Genomic DNA, 23,855 nt, shown 5'->3' on the forward strand with positions numbered 1-23,855 from the left:
GTTGTTTTAATTTGAATGAAACTTCGTTTGATATATATATATATATATATATATATATATATATATATATATATATATATATATATATATATATATACACTTGTGAGTTGTGAATAAAAAATTAGTTTCTACAAAAATATTAACTTCTTAAAATATTAGATGACATTGTGATTTTTTAGAATTTACTTTCTAGTCTAAAGAAATGCATCATTTTAGTACAATTTGTTAGACGGGTAAATTGTTAATAAAAATAAAAGTTACAATATTATTCTAATATTGGAGGGAAATTATGTTAAAAATTAATTTTTTTAAAATACCAAAATGATAATTTATTATTTAGATAGTTGGAATAATGCATCTAGCAAATACAAAGAGTATATATATATATATATATATTATATATATATATATATATATATATGCTTAGCAAATATATATATGCTTAGCTTAGTTGCTAACGATGAGATTGATATTATTAATAAAAATATGTTACTACGTACACACAGAAAGAAGGATAATATAATGAGTTATAATAATAAGAAAAAGTTTAGGAGATTAGTATTTTTATTTTTTTTTAGATGAGAATATATTTTGGTAAATATAAAGATGCAAACTTGGCTTCATTTTACTATTATATTGTAAAGATTATTTTAGTATATGCAATATCAAATTTAACTAAACTCTTTCGTTTTTCTTTAATAGAAGAGAGAAAGAGAGATGTATATGGTGCAACCCATATAATTCTATATACCAAACTTCCTAGCTTTGAAGTTTCAAATAATGCATTAAGCCGTCTAATCTTGGAAGAATAATGATCTCGTACGTGATTCTCTTATATTGCGTATACCTTTGGAAAATACAGTATTATTCAATGTTTTGAAGTTGGAAGATGAGATGAATCGAATCTAATTCGAAGAATCATCTTATTAGGAGAAGTTTCAATAAAAATTCCAGTAAAATCTAATTATATGGATATCAAATAAGTATATCTAAGAAGTTGAACAAAAAAGTTTATCAAAATTAATTTTGCTTTGTCTTGTATTATCTTTGGTAATAAAGTCATACAAATTAGATGATAAGAGTGGATGAAAATTAGTCATATAAGTTACTTTATATTGATTTGCGACACACGGAAATAAAATGTATGATGGTATGAATTTTGGGTGTTTCTTTCATTGTATGTGGTCTTAGTTGTCACCTTTTATGGGGATATTCCTCCTATTAAATTTCCAACTAATAGCAAGAATATGTTCGAATAATAATAATTATTGTATTTATTTTCTATTCACCTGTTTTTGCCTTCTTTTTTTTTTTTTTCTAGTTGAGTTACATTTGGTTTAAGGGGAACCTTGTATATATTAGTGATGATGATTATTCATCACAAATAATAAAGGTAAATCAAATGAAAGGAGACATTAATTTCTTTAGAATCACGTCACTCGCAAAGTAGCAATAATACGTGGTAATAAGGGTGAATAACCGATCCCGTTTCTGATATTTTTTGCGAAAGACAACCAGGTTTCTAGAAAAAAAAAACTATTTTTTGGTCTCTGAAATTTTTTTTTTAGACAAATTAGCTCCTACATCAATAATCTGTTTTTGGGTTAACGAAACGTGAATATGTGGCAAGTTAAAATGGTGATGTACTGATGTGTTCGTTAAGTACCAACTTGAATTGGTATATTAATGAATCACTCAATCCAGTCCCTAACAATTTTTTGAAAATATAATTTCGTGTTTTATCTGCACTTCATAGAACATGATGAACCCTAAACACCTCTTCCTCCTTCCTTCTTGTGTAGAATCCTAACTGTCTACCACCATGAGCCATGAAGATTATTCTTCGGAAACTAGGAGTCGCAACCTGCGTGGTTATAGTGTTGGCGAAGAGAGTAAGTGCTGCACCTTTTCTTATGGAAGAATTGGGCAGCCAAAAAAGAAAAAATTCATATCTCCAAAATGTCACTGTGGGTCCTATGCAATTCTCTTCCAATCTTGCACAGAACTTAATCCGGATAGGTTTTTTTGGGATGCCCTAATTACAATGTAAGTATTGATTTTTTTGTATATTTCTTAAATTTAAAAATTTTATGTAACTTTGGTTTTTTTTTTTTACAATCAAAATTTTTTATTTTCAGGCACCCATCCCACATTGCAAGTATTTCAAGTGGCTAGATGTATTAGTTCATGAAAATATGGATGAAGACATTACTTCTAACAATGCTATTTTAATGGAAAGGAGATTGAAGGACGTAGAACATAGAATGAAGGAGTTAGAGATGGAATTGAATTTGAAAAATCAAAACGAAATTGAATCTCAAGGTGGTAGATATTACTTCAGATGTTTTAGGCTTATAATTTTGGGCATAATTAGTATCATAATTGATGTAGTCTTTAAAACATGTCTTAAGTAATTGTCATAACCTTAGCTATGACATTTTGTGATAATTATGTTGCATTGTAATACTTTTAAGATGTAACTGAATCTGTGTAATATTATGTTTTATGCTAATGAATTTGTTATCACTTTAATCTGAGATGATATTTATTAAAAGAAATTAGATTATATTATAAATGTGTAATCACATATTTTGATGGATGAAGATATAAAAATCTGGGTATACAATAATTATAAGCTAAATATATGATTTTCATACGTGCTATATGATAATAAAGATGGAGCTATAAACACAATCCAAAATAGTTCCATAATTTATTATAATAAACTTAGCACCAAAGTATGATTGTTTGTGCTGTGCAATAGCAAAATAATATATCTCTAAATTGCCGGTTGTCTAACTTATATACCAGCGAATTCATTTACAACTATTAAGAAACCAAAAGATAATTAATTGAGTTCATAAGATACATATGACTCTTTACTTATAGACCAACAAAATACATGAGTCTTCACTTGATGCTTTTAATCCATTAATGAATCTACTCAAGTGTTAGTTGGAAGCCTAAAACCAGGTATTGACATGAAGGTAAACAAGCTGTCGGATGCCCCTGAGGTAGCTGGTCCGAGTGGCTCTAAATGGTTTTGAGTGGGTGGAATTGGCGGCCTCACAATGGTTTGCTTCATTCGAAACCCAACAGGAGGTTCAGGAATTTGCTGTGTAGCCTGCACAAGATAGAAGAACCATTTCAGCACAAAAAATGAGCAAGACAAAAGTCACCAAATACAATCCTATACTCACAGGTCCATCATTAGGAGGTGCAGATTGAGATAAACTAATCTCTTCACCAAAATCTACATTGGGCGAGGCTTTCAGTTTTGGCATCTTTTTCTTATTCTTTTTTGCCTTTGCCTGAAAATGATGATGCAAATATAACATATAGATTCAGTAATTTACAATCAACAATACATAACAGACTTAGCAGAATTAACATAATTAAAAAAGATATATAGAATACGCAAAATAATAAATGCAACCATTGGATCATGTTGTTGTCCTAGCTTGTTTGTTGCTGCTCCAACGGAAGTTCCTGATTGAGTCTTGTTTTTCTTCTTTGTCTTTTTAGTCTTTGACTGCCAATTTGAATCTTTAGGTGCACCTTTGCAAGTCTTGTGATAATGACCTTTCTCTCCGCACTTACTACAAGTTACTTGGTGTGATCTCCTAACTTTATTGCCAATCACTATTTCGATAGGAGCTTTCATCCTCCTAAGTTTTGGCCGGCCAGCTGGACGTACGATTGGGGAGGGAGGATTCCTTGACAAGTTGTGGGATCCAATAATCGTCACTGTTTACTGGTTGGATCACATAGGAGTATGCTGCTCGGACAGCATCCATTGTCAGTGACTTATCGACAAAGTCTTCTAATTTGTATCCCATATTTTTCAATCTAAAAATTGCAGCAACTGCATGCTTGCATGGAAGTTCTACATACAATTTTAATAATTCAAATACCATAATAACATAGCAGATAAACTTGAGATTTACAATTTTAATAAATCAAATAGCATAGTATACATGAATTACCTGTGAGCTGCCACACATTGCATGTGCAGGTGTGCTCTTTGAGATTTATACCAATCTTGTGAGAATTTTTTTGAACTTCATAGATAACTTTGTCATTATCTCCATTTCATACTGCATTCCACTTGTTACTTTCAGGCATAACAATTTGTTCTAACTTAATGTACATTATTCACTAAACAGGACAATGCAGTGTGCAGTAAAGGCCATATCTTAATAAATAATGATTGAACCTTGAGGCTTTGAATCATAACATGGTCAAAAAATTTATGATCATTGAATAGTTTTTATGTGCTAGTACATGTATATGCAGTAGCTACGACCCTGGATCAGATAAGTTTCCTTAGGTTGTTAAATATTGATGGTCAATTTAAGGATCTACTAAGTGTTAGCGGCACACAAATTCAGGATCCCAACCCAAAGCACACAATTTTTAGCATCCTCTAATCACATTAGTTGTAGCCTACACCAGTTGACAACACAAGCGAATCTATTGAAAACTCAGAGGGAGCAGGAGCATTGAACGATTTTTTTTTGTAAATACATAAACTTTTCGATCAAAATATACAAAGCATATTTGTTGTTATTGAATCCTAAGCCATGTTCTAATTCAACTCTTCATGCAAAATTTGAATATAAACAATAATCCAAATCATAGGTTCCAAAGCATGTTCAATGGCAGACAGTATGAACCACCTTCAACTTGATCATACACATGCAATGGCAGAGAGAGTGAGTAATGAAACTTACCTCTCAATAGACAGTTCCTCCGTCACGACGCCGTCAAAACGCCGTCAATAGCTCCATCAGGACCAACGTCTTCCTCCAAGTCAAGCATCTTCAACGAATTTTGGAAGGGAGATCATTAGGATTTTTTGTAATTCTAGAGAGTAAAAGAGGAGTTTTGTGTTATCACAAATGAAACTTGTTTATTTTTAATGGAATTGTTGGGGCCAGGTTGGATGACCCATTAATCTGTCCATTCAAGTTGGCATTTAACTGACACATCATTAACTTAACATGCCACGTAGGCATGGTCAATCAGCTCTAGAGACAAATTATTAATGGAAGGGCTAACTTGTCTAACGGAGTTAAAAAACAGGGGATGTATAGGATTTTTTTTCCCTAGGGGTCTTGTTGTCTTTTGATGTTATTGTCAGGGGCCGTTTTGGATTTTTTCTCTAATAATAATATCAATCCCACTACGTTGTTGTAACATTTCTGCCAATTTCTGCCAACTTTTGTTTATGACTGTGTTTAATGAAAGTGTCTTTGTGGATATGTCTAATAGAAGTGTCTTTATAGATATATTTTCTGGATGTATCTCTTTATACATGTGTTTAAAAAATAATAATTAATTATTATTGACAATGAGTTGGCAAATAGTATATTGATACCCTATATTTTTTTTAAGAATAATAATAATAATAATAATAATAATAATTTCGTTAGAAAATCAATTTGGGTATAGTTAATTATAGTTAATTAGTTGAAAAATATATTAGTTATATATATAAAAAAATAAAGCAATTTCTCACTACTCTTAGGCTTTGTTTGGATATAGAAAAGAAAATGGAAGGAAAGAAAATGGGAAGAAAGAAAATGAGTGGAAAGAAAATAGAAGGAAAAGTAGAGTTATTTGTATGTTGTTTGGATTAAGAGAAAATAGATGGAAAGAAAATAAAGAGAAAATTTTCTTTTGTTTGGATGGAAAGAAAAGTGAGAAGAAAGAAAATTATGATAGTATAAAATTACATTAATACCCTTATATATATTATATACAAATTATAAGTTATTAATGACAAGGGGTAAATGTGTAATTTTATTCATATTGCCTCCATTTCTTTTCATTTTCTTCTCATGTGTGAAAAGAAAATAATTTAGTAGGTTCCACACTAATATTTTCTTTCCTCCCTATTTTCTCTTCTCATCCAAACAATAAAAAATTTACTTTTCCATTCATTTTCTTTTCTCCCATTTTCTTTCCTTTCAAAATTAAATGAGTTAACTTATATTATAGTTAATTTTTTAGAGTTTCTAATAATAATAATAATAATAATAATAATAATAATAATAATAATAATAATAATGGATGGATGGGAGCAAATCACGTGGAGCAAACTCATAAAGCTAATCTTATGCAAGCATTGACACTTTAAGTGTTGGAGTGATTTCATCATATTTCTATACTAGGAAATCAAAGATATTAAGGTTATAAAATTTCATTCCTCTATTATTTATGCTCACGTTAGATTCTCTGAATTTTGTACTATAAGATGGATTTTATATTAAGCAAGTTAGTTACTTAGTTTAGAAAAGGTCGACTAAGACTAAGGATGAGTTTACTTTTTTTTTTTTTTTAAATTGGGAACTCCTTTTATTTTTTATATCTTGACACGGAATAGCTTTAAATCGCTATTTAATTTGCATATGGATGCATGAGTGGTGTTGGACTCTGATATGGAGAGAGAGGTGCTTCACAATTTTGTGGTGTCAGTGAAACCACAACTCGGACCCTGCGAGTTCCCATTCACTACACGGACCGTTCGAGTTGCGTTTCACTAAACGCACGGTCCGATTTGATGCAGTCTGGACACGCATCGCACAGCAACTTCTTCCCTAACGGTGCTCTGAAACCAAACAAAGACTCATGCAATCCACTCTCTTTATCCGGTTACAATCACTTTCAGATTTCACTTTCAACTTCGCTCCCACCTTCTTCTTCTTCCTTTCTCCGTTTAAATTTTTTAAAATTTTTTTTAATATTTAGTAAGCTGAATAGAAATGTGTATTATTTTTGTACTCTATTATTCAAAATAATACATTTTCAAAAGTACTCTATTATCCATTTTTCTTATTCTACTAAATAATAACAGAAACCATACTAACAAATTTTTGGATTACATACCATGAAGGAGAAAAATACAAATACAGAGAATCAGAGGAAGAAGACGAACAAACTTGAAGAAGAACACGGAATCTGATATTTTCAATAAACCTAAATCGGACCTACCGTTTACCATTGGCAGATTCAAATTAATATTTAAAAAAGGGAACTCGGACCCTACGATTTCATTTTCAGCTTGATAAAAAATATATATACAAAACGCACGGTCCGTTTTGCATTGTTAAAATTCAAATTTCAGCCATCAACAAGTCGTACCCTCCGACTTGTTTGTTTATTTTTGCTTAACAAAGAACTCAGATCCTCCGAGTTCTTTCACCTAAAAATGACATAAAGCTGTCCCACCTTCTTGTCTATTTCTCCCTATTTTTATATCCGGGGAAAGCACACTAACGAATTCCATAACTAAAAAATTGAGCCTCATTAAATATGATAAATTTTTAATATTTTTCGATCTATTGATTTTAGTGTTCAATTATATGAAGTACGGATATTTTTTTGATTTATTATATTTGCGTGTTGGACAAATTTTAGACATGACATCCATCGATATTCGTCTCACACGCGTATATTTTATGTCCAAATTAAATTATGTCTTGATAAAAAAAAATTTTCTTTGGACACACTTAAATACTATTACGTATTAGCGTGTCCAACATTATTCTAAACATATATTCTTAAAATGAGTTTAGAAATAGTATATATTATTAATTATTAAAACAAAAAATATTTTAAATATTTTATATAATTAAAAAAAATATTAAAAATTAAATTTATATTTTAATATTAATAAAATACCAAAATATTATTACAATTTATCTAAAAAACTCTATATTTTATATATATATATATATCTGTCTCCGTATCTTATAAAAATTTTAAATTCACGTGCATATTTGCATGTCTCATATCGTGCCATATTCTGTATCTGTGTCAATATCCATATATCCAGGGACGGATGTATGTTTGTGCTTGTGGAGGCAAATGCCCCCACTACCATTTGAAATTTTTTTGAGTAATATATAATAATAATATTTATTTGTCCCTATTAAATTATTAAATTTGACTCCACAATAATTTTTTATTCAATTTTTGGTACTTCATAATCAATTTAAAAATTTCATATTAGATATCATTAGAATGATCAATTCTCAATTTAAATAAAATTTATGTTTCTTTTTTTAGAAATCGACTCGAAAGAGTATTATTTATCCTTTACAAAAATGCTATTTGTACACCAAAGTTAGCCACTAAAATCAACCACCAATGTATTTATGTATAAATACATGTGTAGTTTAATTTATTTTCAATGCATATTTGTATTTCAACATGTATTTTATACTGGTGACTGACTTTGGTGGCTAATTTTGGTGTACACGTAGCATAACTCTTATCTTTTTTTTATATTAGTTTTAATTTTTTTTGTAACAACTGCATTAATTGAAAGAACTTTTTCAATTATGAATCTGAATAAGAGTTGGCTTCTAATTGTATGAGAAATAAATTTCTTGTTTAACAAAAAAACTCGAATGTGTAACATTATTTTATATAAAAAGAGAGATATTTTGATTGTATTGTTAAGCAAAAAGATTACTCAATTTTTTTAAAATATAAAACCTAAATAATAAAATTTTAAATTATGTGTTATTATTTAAATTATTATTTTAATATTTTAATTTATAAATTAGATATTTTAAAGACTAATCATATTATATGTACATAAAAAATAACTACCTGTATATATATTAAAATAAAAAAAATATTAAAAATAAATTAAACAATACATATATTTATATACAAATATATAATAATTAATGAATATTTTAATAGCTAATTTTTATGTACACATAATATTTTTATTATAAAAATTATTATTATTATATTATATATATTTTGTCCCCACTATCAAAATTTTTTGGATCCGTCACTGCATATATCATAAGTTTAATCTAACAATGCAATGAACTTATAATGAGATTTTTCAACAAAATACAAGAGTTGTGACTTAGAAACAATAAAACAAAAATAAATTATGAATAGAGATAATAATCATGTTGATCTCTTACTTAATAATTACTAAATAGAGATAATAATAAAAATGATTAAAATTTAGTGTTCTCTTAACTGTTAAGGGGCTAATTTGGTCATAATAAAGATAAAAATTGAGAAAATTATTTTAATTATTATCTCTATTTAGTAATAATTTTAAAAAAATTGTTATTAAATTTTAATGTTATGTTTGGACAACTACTATTAAAAGGGAAAAAAATTGTCTTTTGTTAGAATATAAATTGATTACGTGATTATTGCATATTAATTCAACATCTTAGTTAAACTTCTTTTGAAAAAATAGTTTAAACAATAAATAACTATATTAAAAGTAGCTTATAAATAAATTATTTTGTATTTGAATTTTTAGTTATAAAAGTTCTTATTTTATAGAAATGTGATAAAAAGTAGTAGTATTATGAGAGAAATCATTTTTTTTAGCTCCTAAATAGCTTCTTAAAATACTGCAATTTAATTTTAAAAATTGTATTAAACATTAATACTACTACTTTTCATAAGTCAAAAATTCAAAAAAAAGTTACGTTTGACACTTCCCAAATAGGCCCTTAATATTGCCAGCTCTGTTTATAATTTTTGGGCCATGACTAAGTTGCGGGCCGAAAATTCAGCAACCTTCTCTTTTTTTATTTTACTATTTAGTAAGAGAGGAATAAGAGCAAAAAAAGTGAACCATAAGAAAAAGAAATTGTTTTTTTTGTTTACTCAACCGGTATCTCTCAACCCGATAGGTTAAAGATTAATCCGTTGTGGATCTAAGCTCCATTTAAGGGTCTATCGCTGGCCAATTAATTGCTGCATACAGAAGGCGGAGTTCGAACTCTCGACACTTGCTTAAGTAGATGAGTGAGCTGACCACACTCAACCAACCCAGGTTAGTTAGAAAAAGAAATTGTTGAGTGGCACATTTCTCAAACAACCGAATTTGGGTTGAAATCTGGCCTTAGCCACTAGAAGTCGATTAAAAAAATATTTGTATGGTTTTTGATTGTGTGCTAGTACTATGTACCGTGTGACTTACCCGTTTGTGGTCGAGAGTTAAATAAAATATTGAAAAAAAAAAGTGGAGAAAAAAACTCATCTCTAGCGTGCTAGAGTGGGTGTGTTGTATTAAGGTAAAAAAAAGAAAAAAGAGTGGCGAAATTCTAGCTCTGTTTTATACTTCCGCATCTATTAGTATATCAATAGGGACTGGGATATCCGAATTTCTCATGTCTACAAGGAGACCAATGGTTATGCAGACTGATTGGCTAAATTTAACTTAGATCAGGAAGCCTACACCTAAGTGTGGAACACCCCTGCTGCTGCTCTTGTGAGTATACTGTCTTGTGATGTTTAAGGGGTTCCTTCAACCCAATTCTTTAGTTTCTTCTTAGCTTACTTTCCTTGGACCTCAGACCCGTTGTATACCCAAAAAAAAAATTAAGACAAAAAGGAAACAGAAAAAAAAATTATTCTTATTGGTTTTCGAAAAGGAAATCATTTTAAAATTTGGATCAAAAAGAAAAAGAGAATGCTTATTAATTAAAGAAATTTAACATAATAGATATTTATGTAATCCATAATTATTTACCTCGATTTTTGGTTGACTTGAATCAAAGGCCGTTCAAAACGGGAGTTTGAATAAAATTGATTTTGCAAACTTAATTTTGATGAAAAATAAATTTGTGTTAAAGTGATTTATGTTTGGTAATTTTTGCATTAAAATGAATTATAGTAAAATAAATGTTGTTTGGATTCTACAACTCAAAATCACTTTTAGATAAAAAATTACTAAAATAGACACCAACTTAAATAATTTTTATATATTATCTTATCATTTTAATTTAGATAATTGAATAGATTTTATTAATTAATTCTATAATAAAATTAATATTTATACACTAAAATAAAAATAATATATAAAAATTAGCAAAATATATTTTTAATTAAAACTAACAAAATATAAATTTTAGAGAGTACTAAGAATAATAAAAAAATTAAATATTTATTTTGATAGTAATTGAAATAAATCAAAAAAAATTTTATGATATTTTTTATATAGTATATTTTTAGTACTCTTAGTACTCTTTTTTAGTATGCTATAATTTATTATTATTATTATTATTATTATTATTATTATTATTTACAATTAATTTTTTGTTTAATTTACTTTACCTAATAGAATCAATAAATTATATTATAAAATGATAATAAAAATAATACAAAAAAATTACAATTATAAAAATGTATAATATCAAATAAATAATTAATAAAAAATAATAATAAAAAAATGAGTTCATGTAAACAAAAATAATAAGAATTCCATAAATAATATAATAACATGCATGAAGGATAAAGTTGGTAAAAGGTAAATAAAGATGGAGTATTGATGGTTAGAAGTCCGTTTGTAAAATGCAAAAGCTTAAAATTGTAGCTTCTTGCTAAACGTGCTTCTTCTCTTATAACGCGTTTGCCAAATACACCTTAAGAAGTGGCACTCTACCGAACCCATCTTACAAGTTACAATACACGCATCAAGAACTAACAATACTAGATCCAAGCCTCAAAGTTCTCTAGTTTTCTTAAGCCGCACATTGTGCTACCATGTTACTATACTGTCTTCTTTATTAATTGCTTACGTTTATTTTCACATTTTCAACTTTTTTGCGCGTCTATGTATATATACTTCAAACAAATAATCCCTCAAGTCACCAAAAAAAAAAGACAAATAATCCCTCTTGTTTCCTTCCTCTGCATATATTCAAAACAACTTCATCATAATTCCAACCTTAATTAAGATGAAGAAGCCACCAATTCAAAACCTCACCAGACTCCACCCTATAATCAAATTCATCTTAGCCACCATCTCAACATTTTGTGCCATCACTCTCTGTGTTTCAGTGCTACTCTTGGCCACAACAAAGGTAGTCAACGTTGACCATTCATCACATCATGTTTTTGACCCTACAACACTCAATCACCTTGTGTTTGGAATTGCCTCCAGTGGAAAATCATGGCCTAGAAGAAAAGATTACGCAAAGCTATGGTGGAATCACAATAATGGAATGAAAGGGTGTGTTTTTGTCGATACTCTTCCAAGCAATGATACTAATAATTCTTCTTCTCCTCTTCTTCCTCCTCTCTGCGTCTCCGAGGACACTTCGAAATTTCGCTACACTTACCGGCGGGGAGGCCTCCGATCCGCGATCCGTGTGGCGCGTGTTGTTAAAGAGATTGTGGCATTGAACCATTCTGATGTGAGGTGGTATGTGTTTGGTGACGACGACACGGTGTTCTTGCCGGAGAATCTTGTGAAGATTCTGTCAAAGTATGATCATAGGCTTTGGTACTATGTTGGTGCACACACTGAGATGTATGAAGGGTGCCAGGTTTTTGGTTTTGGAATGGCCTTTGGCGGTGGCGGTTTTGCTATAAGTGCTCCTCTGGCGAAAGTGCTAGCCAAGGTTTTTGATTCTTGTATAGAAAGGTATACTCATCTATATGGAAGTGATGCAAGGGTCTACTCTTGCATAACAGAACTTGGAGTTGGCTTAACACATGAACCTGGTTTTCATCAGGTAACAATTTATTACTTTGGGAAAAAAATGTTGGATACTATGGGTGACTTTTGTTTTAGAAATTTTAGAACAATCATGTTACGTGTATACTAAAAATCAATCACCAATCAGCTATCGCATATAAATAAGTATTCGAGTAATTTATTTGTGATGTTCTTTTGGTATATATTGTGATTATGAAATTGCATTAGGTTGATCTAAGGGGAAACATCTTTGGCCTATTGGCTGCTCATCCAATGACTCCTTTGTTGTCCCTACACCATCCAGAAGCCATAGATTCAATATTTCCCAACATGACAGCAAAAGGGGCTCTTCAACACTTATTTGAAGCTGTAAAGGTTGATTCCCAAAGGGTGCTACAACAAACCGTTTGCTATGACAATGAATCTTCATGGACAGTTTCAGTGTCATGGGGATATGCTGTCCAAGTTTTCCATAACAACTTGCCCTTGCCAGAGGCAGTGAGAGTCCAAAAGACTTTCAAGCAGTGGAAGGAAGGAGGGAGTGTTGTTGGAGGAATATACACTTTCAACACAAGAGATGTTCACTCTGATCCATGTACAAGACCCTCTGTTTTCTACCTAGATAAGGTTTCTTATGGTAAAGATTTCTTCATCATGAGCAATTACAAGAAATCTTTTCAAAATTGCTCACATGACATGCCAACTAAGAAACTTGAAGTGATCAAAGTGGTCACAAATAAGCTTGACCTTGACATCAAAAAGGTAATCTCAAATTTGTAATTATATAATGTTATTTTATCGTTACGAGAGTGATCATTCACATAAAGATACTTTTATAAGAAGATAATAACTAAGAATTGTTAGATAATTTAATATGTTTGTCTAAACTATCATTTAACGATTTTCAACTGCTATTTTTACATAAATACAATTGCAAATGATTTTTCACCTCATCATTATACAACTAATAACCTCTGTCTTTTGTGTTGCAGTTGCAGAGTCCTAGGAGGCACTGTTGTGATGTATTGCGCTACACAACAGGTGACATGATGGAAGTTGCAATCAGAGAGTGTAAAGATGAAGAATTGATTTACATGCACTGATGGAACACAAAATAGTTAAACCTATTTTAATATGAATTTAACTTTGATAAAATGTCGGTATAAAAGAGTTTTACACGTGTATTCAATTACGTAACGATACATTAATAAAAATAATGGATGTGAATATGTGATTGCACGACTATATAAAACGTTTTATACTGTCAATATATCAAAATTAAACTCTTTTAATATACTCTAGCAAAAGGAATTTTTTTGAAGAACCTTGCTACTTGCTAGTGTACTCTGTACATGATGGGATTGGAAGAGATTGTTGTAAAGGGACATATATTAATTCAATACATAATTCATAGATATTCTTACATTGAAAGTACAGATTGTTGACAAAAATTAAATGTAAGAAGTTTGTTAAGTTATTTATAGGTTCGGCATTTTCAGCTACAGCTTGCAAGAGTAGGCTCACAGGGTTTATCATAGCAATTCCTGCATTTAATAATAAAAAATAAAAGAAATTTTGGAACAAAAAATGAGATTGAATCTAATAAATGATAATTAGTAGCTCAATTAAAGTTATTTGTATACAGATATCTTTATTATCAGGTTAGGTTCCTTGCATCGCCCTTGTTAATAATTATTGAATCTCTAACTAAATTACTTCTTAAATACTTGTTTCCTTTTCTTTATATTTTTCACGAAATAAAAGAGTGCATTTCACTTACTCAATATATTAAGATAGGAAACACTTTTTTAATTTGTACGAAAAAAAAAGAATGGCAATGGAACAGATATTTAAGTACTCATATAGTCACCAAAAAAAAAAAGTACTCATATTCGTTGTGAACATTTATATATTACTCTTTTTTTTGTTTCATTATTCACGGATATAGTAAATTTGATAAAAAAAAAAAAAACAGTTAATATTAAGGTACTGTTAGGATAACTAACTAAATATGGGATCATAGAAGTAAAGTTATATGATTTTACTTTTGGGTCCATTGCAAGAGCATATTAGTTAGCTTATAAAAAAAAGAGTATATTAGTTAAAGTTAACATTGCTGCTAAATTATAATCAACACATTATTAGAATAATTGTAAATTAAATTGTGAATAAATCAATTGAGTACGAATAAATTCATAAATATCTATAAATCATTCATACGGAACAAATAACAAATTTGTAGAAGAACAAAAAGTCTAAGAATTACATATTATTAAATAGATTTAAAACTTATATATAATCAATGAAATTTTGAAACACTTTCCTAAACAATATTCATGGTTGTACCTTTTGACTTGAATAAATTATTCTCAATTAATATCTTTAAATTAGTTTTGATTTTATTTTTGAAATAGTAACGTAAAGTTGTCGGTGAATAAAAATGGACTTTGACAAATATAATTCCACAATTATGAAATTTGATTTTGAGACTCATTAATAATTGTAGAAAATGAAATAAGTAATTAATGAACATTATTTCCTTTAAAACTTTTATAAAATAGTTTGGTTATTGGATATCATGTTTATTAGTAGTATTAGAATCACTTGAAAATGGAAATGTTTGGTAACAAAAAAAATCAGCCAAAAACAGCCATAACTTGCTTTATTTAGCATTTATTAATTGTTACGACAATTAATTAATGTTAAATAAGGCAAGTTCTAGCTATTTTCTTTGTCTACTTAGTATTACCCACTTAAAAATATACTCGTCTCATATGAGAATAAGCATGTCTTATCCAAGCTTATTATATATTCGATCAACTATTAAAAAAATCACCTATTTAAAATAGATTGAATTATTAGATCAGTCTAAATGGTCAATCTCTACAATAAATATATATATATATATATATATATATATATATATATATATATTTCTACTGTATTATTAAAAAATTTTGGTATGAATTAAATTCAAGAGATTGTATGAATAAACATATTCTATGTATATTAAAAATTAATGATTTTATATATATTGATTTGTATATATATTTTTTAAATCAAAATTTGTCATCATAGTAGAATAATCAAAATTAAAATAGACTAATAATTAAACTTATTTATAATAGTATAATTAAAAAAAATTGTGACATTGATGTCAAATATATCTCTATGTAATGGGTAATTGATGAATATCTTCTATATACACTTAATATGATTGATGTAATTTTTTTTTCTTGCCCTTGTTATAAGCTTTCTTTAATTTGATTGAATCATATCTTACACTTCCTGTGTTTGGCAGCTCTCCTTTTAGACCGTACCATATATTTAGTTAATGGCTTTGAGTGGAGTAGAATATAGCATAGGTAGTAGGGGAATACTCACATGATGACATTTTTATATGAAGATGATATTGTAAACCCTTAGATGATTAATAAAAAATATTTAGTCAACTTTATCAACTCATTTAATAGTTCACAATACTATCTTCATGTGAAGATGTCATCATAGGAGTATCCACCTAGATAGTATACTAACATTTTCTTATCTTTGAATTGTTAATTTGGGATTCATTGAGTTTTATTGTATTGGATGGAGCGAAACACATATTTTATTTTACTCAATTTATCGTATTTAGGATCAAAATTCATTTTTATAAAAAGAAAATAGAATGACAGTATTACTTTTAAATCATTTCACTTGATAAAACTACTAAAATTGATTAAATAATAAATAATATAATTTAAATTATATTCCCATATAAGTATTAAGTATATAACTAAAATCATGTTCATTCCATTCATGGAGATGGATCCAAACGTGGCGTTAAGATTCGATTAGTGTACGCAAAAAGAATCAAACGCCGACATTAGTCGTCACATGATAGATCCGCATAGAGGATCCGGGAATGAAGGAATATGCTTACTTTTCATGCATACGATGCCCAAAAATCATCCTTATATTTCAGTGCACAGAATCATATCACACCTGCCTCTAACTGAGTTCTTCACAAATCTTGCATTACATAGACACCTGTCCTTTCTTCTTTCATCTTTCTAAGCGGAGCAAAGCATGCTTTTCCCCCCTTTAAGTAAGAAAGTAAACACATACTCCTAAGCAAACGTTTAATTCCGTCGTTTATTAAGATCTTATTTAATTATTTAGTAGAAATTTACAAGGTTTAAATTAAATTATGACATGATTATAAAACTTTGTTTTATCCGTTTTTTATATCACTCTATCTGTTCTGGACAAAAGAAAACGTAACAGATAAAACAATTAAGTTATAATCATCATCGTCGCGAGATAATGACAAAATTACCATAACAACTATACTATCAAAATTTGTAACTATCGAATCTCAACAATAATATGTGGCAAAAATCACTAAATATCGAAAAAATTACAGCTTCATAAAACAAAATTAAAAGACAAAAGCAGCCAACAGGTAAAGACATGATAAAGCACTTCTTACTACATAATATATTACTGACTTTAGTATTGGAGTGTTTGCAAGTTGTCTACCTAATTCTATATGCGACGAAATCGGAATCTCCAATCTTTACCTTTTCAGTTGGTCAACTCACTTCTAACACGAACACCATCATCGTTTTCCAAATATATTTTTAAAGTTTAGAGGCCAACAACTTTGTTAAATTTTGGTCAACATGTAACCAACAAAAAAAAGTGAGTTATTGGATGAAATCTCACACATTAAAATTATTATTGATGATTATTTAATAGTTACAAATCACAAAAGTCGCTGAAGTTAGCATTCCTCTTATTTTTGTACCTTTTACTTTAGTATTTTTGTACTCAAGTTACTAAATGGTTTAGCGACTTTCAAGTCAGAAATGCTTTTTTGTTTAACAACTCTTTGGTAACGCAAAAGAAAAAAATGTCACCCTTAATAAAACAGTGGCATATAAAAAAATAATCTGAAAATAGTATTGTATTTAGTAATAAATTTTCATGGATCATGTTGCAGTGAATAATAATTTGTTAGAACAAGGGGCACGTGGTTCTTATTTCTGTGGGAACAAGCCAACCTCGTGGACCAAATTAAAGAAGAAAGAAGTTACTATTACTCCAAAGAACGAAACGGTCATACAATTAAAAGTCTTCCGAAAATGGATTTCTTACGCCGAGTTTTCTGTTACTACTGTTCATTTGTTAATTTCTCACTACAATAAGAAATAATGTTCTTTTAATCAAGTTGCAGTTACACCTAACTTTAATTTCTTTCCCTGTATACATACATACACTACTGTTGAATGTTATATGCAGAAAAATAACATAAAAATGCAGCAGCATCTGATGATGATTCAAAAAAGCACCAACAAGAATAAAAGCCAATCTCTGAGAAACTTGATTCTATTACTCTCAACTTCATTTTGTGTCACTTATTACATCCTTGTATCAACTCAGCTTCTAGCCACACCAAAGCAAATACTACAACACTTGAATAACAACTACTCTTCAAAACTATCATCATTACAAGAACATTATTCTTCAACCACTATTGAGCATGTTGTGTTTGGAATCGCTTCCAGTGGAGATTCATGGCATAAGAGAAAACAATACACAAAGCTCTGGTGGAACAATAAAACAATGAAGGGGTGTGTATTCGTGGACAAAACGCCAATGGAGAATGATAATGACTCTTCTTCTCTTCCTCCTCTGTGTGTCTCTGAAGACACTTCCCGGTTTAAGTACAGTTACCGGGGCGGTCTTCGATCGGCGATCCGCGTGGCGCGTGTGCTCAAGGAGACAGTGGCATTGAATCATTCGGGTGTGAGGTGGTATGTGTTTGGTGACGACGACACGGTTTTCTTGCCGGAGAATCTGGTGAAGACGCTGTCCAAGTATGATGATAGGCTTTGGTACTACATAGGGTCGAATTCGGAGAGTTATAAACAGAAGTGGTTCTTTGGTTTCGACATGGCTTATGGTGGAGCTGGTTTTGCTATAAGTGGTTCTCTGGCGAAGGTGTTGGCCAAGGTGTTTGATGAATGCATTCAAAGGTATCCGCATGTGTATGGGAGTGATGGCAGAGTCTACTCTTGTGTCACTGAACTTGGTCTTGCTTTAACACTTGAACCCGGTTTTCATCAGGTATTTTTCTTCTCATGGTTGAAAGTCCTTAAATAATTTAACAAATTTTATCGGGTATTTGTATGACTTATTTCTTATGTGTTTTCTTAGTATTTATATTAGATATAGTTATAGAATGAATCATGACTCTCATTTTAATAAATAATTATATTCCCTCTAAAGTTATAAGATTGTTCGGATGATTTTCTGAATATTTGACCCTACGAAGTTGAGGAACTTGCTTCTCGTCCAATTATGAATTAGGTCGAGCTAGAGAGCAAAGACATTCCGATATTTAAACTAAAGAATATTTCAGATGTAATTAGTATAGCTTTTATTATCTATTTTCGGGCTTATTTCTCAGTTTATATAAGGTGATCAGTTTCGTTAGTAAGGTAACAACTTTATTAATTAATGGACTTCATGACTTGCTCGTTATGCTCATTACATAACATTTTAGATTTATTCCCTCATAATTGGGTGTTTATTATATGAATCCAAGGTTCAATTGCTCTTGTTGCAACTGTTTTTTTCTATCGCATCCTGGATTTATTTCATTATAATATTTGGATTTTTTTTTTGTACCGGGTTATTAAATCTTCTTGGGCCAAGTCGGTGTCCAGCAAATTTGGGTCTAATCCAGAACATAGATTATTATCCATAAATTTTTCAACACCTAATGTCTATCTATATGTTTTATTGATATACAAATTTTTTCACAGCTAAAAATTAACATCTCATCTATTACTCCATTGCCACATAAATTTTTTTTATGTTGTGATTTTTCTAGATTTTTTATTTTTTTTATTTTCTCTATTTATTTAAGAGTTTTCACTTACCACAATTAAAAATTAACATCTCATTTGTTACTCTCTTATCACGTAAGCTTTTTTTTTATGTTGTAATTTTTTAAAATTTTTTATTTTTTTATTATCCCTATTCATTTAAGAATCTCCATTAATATTACTTTCTAATTAATGTTAATAATAAATTTGATCAATAACCTCCATTAGCATTATTTTCTAATTTTTGAATTTAATATTATTATTAAATTATTCTTTAAGAAAATTATCCTATTATTCCTTTGTCATTAATTCTATTTATTAAAATATTATTCTATTTTTATATATTTTATGTTATAGATAAAATAACTTATATATTATATCTTTTGCTAATTTTAGGAATAAATTATAAATTGTGTCTCAATTGATATTTATTAAGAAGAATTATTACAAAAATATTTGAATTTATTTTCATTTTTCAAATTTTATTTTTTTAATTTATATAAATGATTGAATTTTATTTGACAATAAAAAATATTTTTTGAAGTAGAATTTATATGAGTCAAACTTTGTTTGAGTGCCAATATATTACTTTTGTATGTAGATGTTTTTTTTTTTTTTGTTTAAATCTAATTTATAAAAATCAAATAGAAAAAAATTGATTCTCTTTTCTATACTTTATCAAAAAATTCTACTTAATTAAATACTTTAATATATATATATATATATATATATATATATATATATATATATATATATATATATATATATATATATATAGTAGGAATTAGTTTTCATTACTATACTATATCATTGTATTATACTATAAAATTGTTTATGATATACTTTTTTGTTTTAAGAATTATATAAACTATTTTTGAATTAATTATAAAACCAAAACCTCTTTTATTATAATTTTAATTATCTAAAAAATTATGTAAAAATATTTATAGTAGAAAATTTTCCCTCATTGCACGAGTATAAATATAATTTAGTGTAACATTTCAAAAACTAAAATACGTTTATGTTATTTCTCTAGATTGAAGAATTTGAATTTTATTTGGGTTATTATTTTTGGGTGGCAGTAATTTTTCCTTAATCATGTTCAGGTTGATTTGCGAAGAAATGCATTTGGGCTATTGGCTTCACACCCCTTAACTCCCTTGGTGTCTCTCCACCATCCTGATTACATTGATCCAATCTTTCCCAACATCAACACCACGCGTGCAAAATCTCTTGAGCATTTATTCCAAGCTGTCAATTTTGATTCCCAGAGGATCCTACAACAAACTGTGTGCTATCACAAGCGCTTTTCATGGACAATTTCTGTCTCATGGGGCTATGCTGTTCAGGTATACCAGCATCCTATGTTACTAACAGATGTTCTTAGAGTTCAAGGAACATTCAAACATTGGTCAGGTGGAGATGTTCTCTCACCACTCTACACTTTCAACACTAGAGGATTTCACCCTCATCCGTGTAAGAGGCCTACCATTTTCTATCTTCAAGATTTGTCCTATGCTAATAATAGTAAATTGAATGGTAGCATCGTAAGCAATTACAACAAGTATTTCCAGAATTGCTCTTACGATGAGGCATCACCAAGGAGATTGGAAATTATCAAAGTTTTCTCAAACAAGTTAGAGCTAGATATCAAACAGGTAATATAATAAATTGTTACTTTGTTCAAATAAATGTCGTTTAATTTAGGTTTAATTACTCTGTTGGTCTTTATAATTTTACGAAATTTTTAATTAAGTCTTTATATTTTTTTCTTTTCAATTGAGTCCTTATATTATTTTTAACTTTGTAATTAGATTCTTTCTAATATAAAAAATATTAGAATTAACTGAATATTTCTCCATAAATTAAAGATATTTATAATTAAAATTGTGGGTAGATATTTGATCACATATTTTTTAAGAAAAATATTTTATTGATTTTAATATTTTTAACATAAAAATAATCTAATTATAAAATTAAAAATTATGTAAGAACTCAATTAAAAAAAAATATAAGAACCTAATTATAAATTTAATAAAATTATACAGAATAATTTAATCTTTAATTTAATTTTGGCATCTTTATTATTAGTGTATTAAAAGTGACATTTGTTTTAAAATGAATGTAGTACTAGTGCACTAGTAACTAATGTTTTTGTGTTGCAGTTGCTGAGTCCAAGAAGGCAGTGTTGTGATGTATTGAACTCTAGCGCTAGCAACATAATTGAAATTGGAATTAGAGAATGTAAAGATGATGAATTGATTTACATGCACTGATGATAGATCATATTTGTTGATTAGTATGGATTTGATGTTACATTTGGCCAAGCTAAAGGCTTCAAAGAAACCTTAATATTACTCAAAAATTTGAGATTTCATGTGTAGATGCCGACAGAGCTGCAATTCAAGCTGAAAAAAAATCAGTTAGTCCATTAATCAACCCAAATTTTTACCCACACCGCTTCCTCTGTCCAAAGAAATTCAATCATCATTGAAACCATGAGCAAAACAGAGAGAGATCAAGTGATCAATGAAGAACATATTGTTTTTGTAACGTAATAAATCGTAAAAGGTGATTAGGTGAATACATTGTGTTGGAAATTTGTTGTTCTTCCATTTCATATATTTATTAAAACTTAGTGATTATGAAATGGTGATGGAGATATTTATTAATTAAAAGAAAAATGTTCTTTACACTAATTTCATATAATAATAACGTAAGATTTTTTTTTGGTGTATAATAATAACATAAGATTAGTCAAAATGATAAGTATTTTAAATTATTTTAATTAATTAAAAAGTCTTAAATTCTCTAAATTCTTAAAATAATCTATCAAATTCTTTTGATTTTCATTATATAAAGTAAGTTATATAATGTGATCAACTAATACGTAAGTACTATTGAATGAAGGATATATATATTAAAAAATATTATTTGTATTATTTTTCTATATTTTTTATTTGTAATATTAAAAGTAATCAATATGAGATGAGAGAGTATAAAAAATTTATTTTTTATACAAAAAAAAAGATATATATAAAATAGAAAAATACTAAGAGATTATTAAAATTTATTATTTTTTATTATTATTTAGTCATTAATTTAATTTTTTAATTTAATAATTCAATAATATATTTTATCTCATATTTTTTAATATTAATAATTAATTAATAATAAATTCTAATAAATATTTAACATTTTTTATAAGATATGCATATAACTAAAGAATGACATAAACATATTATTTCTCTGATCACAAAAGGTGTTACACCATCCACGTTGGAATAATAAAAGAATTTCAGTACTTAACAATAAAACAACGTAGAGAAGATAAAAGTACATATATCAGCTAATTTCACACATAAAAAATCAACATTTTCGCAACATACAATTTCTACACTTTAAATATCAATATTCAACTAAAATATCATGTTCATCTCTTTATTAAAAATAATTTCTGACATTTATGACTCTTCATTATTTGATCCTTAGAATGTAACAATTCTAAGCTTTATTGAGAAATGGGTAGATCTCATATCTGATGTTGCAGCTTCCACCAACAACTCTACCACCTTGTTTGCCATGACAGCAACTGGGAAGCTGGCGAATTGCGTCATGAAGACAGTTGTTGCAGTCAACGCTAGAAAGGTCTCTGGTGCACTGAGCCAACCCATAAACTCTCTCACACTCTCCAACCTTCAAGTCTCCGCTAGCATACAGTTTAGGATCCTCAGAAGCCTTAGAAGCAAGCAAACTCAACAACTCCTTAACCACATAGTTGAATGTTGCAGCATCACTCACGTTTTGCACGTTCAACAAATAGAACCTATTAGTGTTATCAACTTGTCCAAAGAAATCTGTGTCCGAGTACTTGACCTCGCAGTTATCGTACCATATCATGGCACCTTTGTTGTACGGACAGAGACTGCGGAGTTCTTTGGCTGCATCGGTGACACAAGTTTTGCAGTCTCCAACGGAGGCGTCGCCGCGGCAGAGGGCGAGGCCGTAGGCTTGTTGGTTCTGGAATTGGCCAAAACCCGTTGAAGGGGTTTTGTAGATGAGTGAGTTGATGAGAATTTTCAGGTTTGATTCGTAGGGGGTGTAGGGTGTGTAGTTTCCAGTGTTGGAACAGAAATGGAACAGAGGAGGGTTGTCATTGGCGGCTCCATGACATGTTTGGACAAGAAGAAGAAGAAGAAGAGTATTGATTAGGAGAATAAGGGTTTTGGGAGTGAAGATTATTGATGATGAGGACGAAGACATGTTTGTCAGTTTGTGTTTAAGTTTTGAAGTAATATTATTTGATGACACGCTCAATTTATAGGGAAATAATCGTCAGTAATTCTATGTTGTGCATGTTTTAAAATTAAAGGTTGACATTTTCCATTGACGACTTCTGATAGTTAATTATTGTATACACAATTTGACAATGTCATATATATATATATATATATATATATATATATATATATATATATATATGGTATTCGTTGCTTGAT

The 23,855-nt window shown here is 29.0% G+C and overlaps 3 protein-coding genes across 3 annotated transcripts; 2 read left to right on the plus strand and 1 right to left on the minus strand.

The window, feature by feature from the left end:
- Window positions 1-11,498: 11,498 nt before the first annotated feature.
- Window positions 11,499-13,950, plus strand: LOC107614558 (uncharacterized). Its single transcript, XM_016316748.3, has 3 exons — window positions 11,499-12,515; window positions 12,707-13,240; window positions 13,471-13,950. Exons 1-3 carry the CDS (start codon window positions 11,736-11,738, stop codon window positions 13,579-13,581), a joined length of 1,425 nt encoding a protein of 474 aa, XP_016172234.1. The 5' UTR covers window positions 11,499-11,735; the 3' UTR covers window positions 13,582-13,950.
- Window positions 13,951-17,758: 3,808 nt separating this feature from the next.
- On the plus strand, window positions 17,759-21,721 carry LOC107614557 (uncharacterized). The gene is made up of 3 exons (XM_016316747.3): window positions 17,759-18,592; window positions 20,463-21,014; window positions 21,522-21,721. Exons 1-3 carry the CDS (start codon window positions 17,759-17,761, stop codon window positions 21,630-21,632), a joined length of 1,497 nt encoding a protein of 498 aa, XP_016172233.1. The 3' UTR covers window positions 21,633-21,721.
- A 1,116-nt stretch (window positions 21,722-22,837) lies between these two features.
- LOC107610339 (antimicrobial ginkbilobin-2-like protein) lies at window positions 22,838-23,619 on the minus strand. Its single transcript, XM_016312399.3, has one exon. The coding sequence runs from the start codon at window positions 23,617-23,619 to the stop codon at window positions 22,861-22,863; it is 759 nt and encodes a 252-aa protein (XP_016167885.2). The 3' UTR covers window positions 22,838-22,860.
- Between the last annotated feature and the right edge of the window lie 236 nt (window positions 23,620-23,855).

The sequence above is a fragment of the Arachis ipaensis genome, chromosome B8 (genome assembly GCF_059453495.1).
Source record: "Arachis ipaensis isolate K30076 ecotype BB chromosome B8, ASM5945349v1, whole genome shotgun sequence".
Lineage (NCBI taxonomy): Eukaryota > Viridiplantae > Streptophyta > Magnoliopsida > Fabales > Fabaceae > Arachis > Arachis ipaensis.

Excerpts from the sequence above, each read along its gene's own strand:
- LOC107614558 (XM_016316748.3), top strand. The coding sequence starts at position 11,736 with ATGAAGAAGCCACCAATTCAAAACCTCACCAGACTCCACCCTATAATC. Across the intron at positions 12,516-12,706 it reads ATGAACCTGGTTTTCATCAG|GTTGATCTAAGGGGAAACAT; the intron begins GTAACAATTTAT and ends AAATTGCATTAG. Across the intron at positions 13,241-13,470 it reads TTGACCTTGACATCAAAAAG|TTGCAGAGTCCTAGGAGGCA; the intron begins GTAATCTCAAAT and ends TTTGTGTTGCAG.
- LOC107614557 (XM_016316747.3), top strand. The coding sequence starts at position 17,759 with ATGCAGAAAAATAACATAAAAATGCAGCAGCATCTGATGATGATTCAA. Across the intron at positions 18,593-20,462 it reads TTGAACCCGGTTTTCATCAG|GTTGATTTGCGAAGAAATGC; the intron begins GTATTTTTCTTC and ends AATCATGTTCAG. Across the intron at positions 21,015-21,521 it reads TAGAGCTAGATATCAAACAG|TTGCTGAGTCCAAGAAGGCA; the intron begins GTAATATAATAA and ends TTTGTGTTGCAG.
- LOC107610339 (XM_016312399.3), bottom strand. The coding sequence starts at position 23,619 with ATGTCTTCGTCCTCATCATCAATAATCTTCACTCCCAAAACCCTTATT.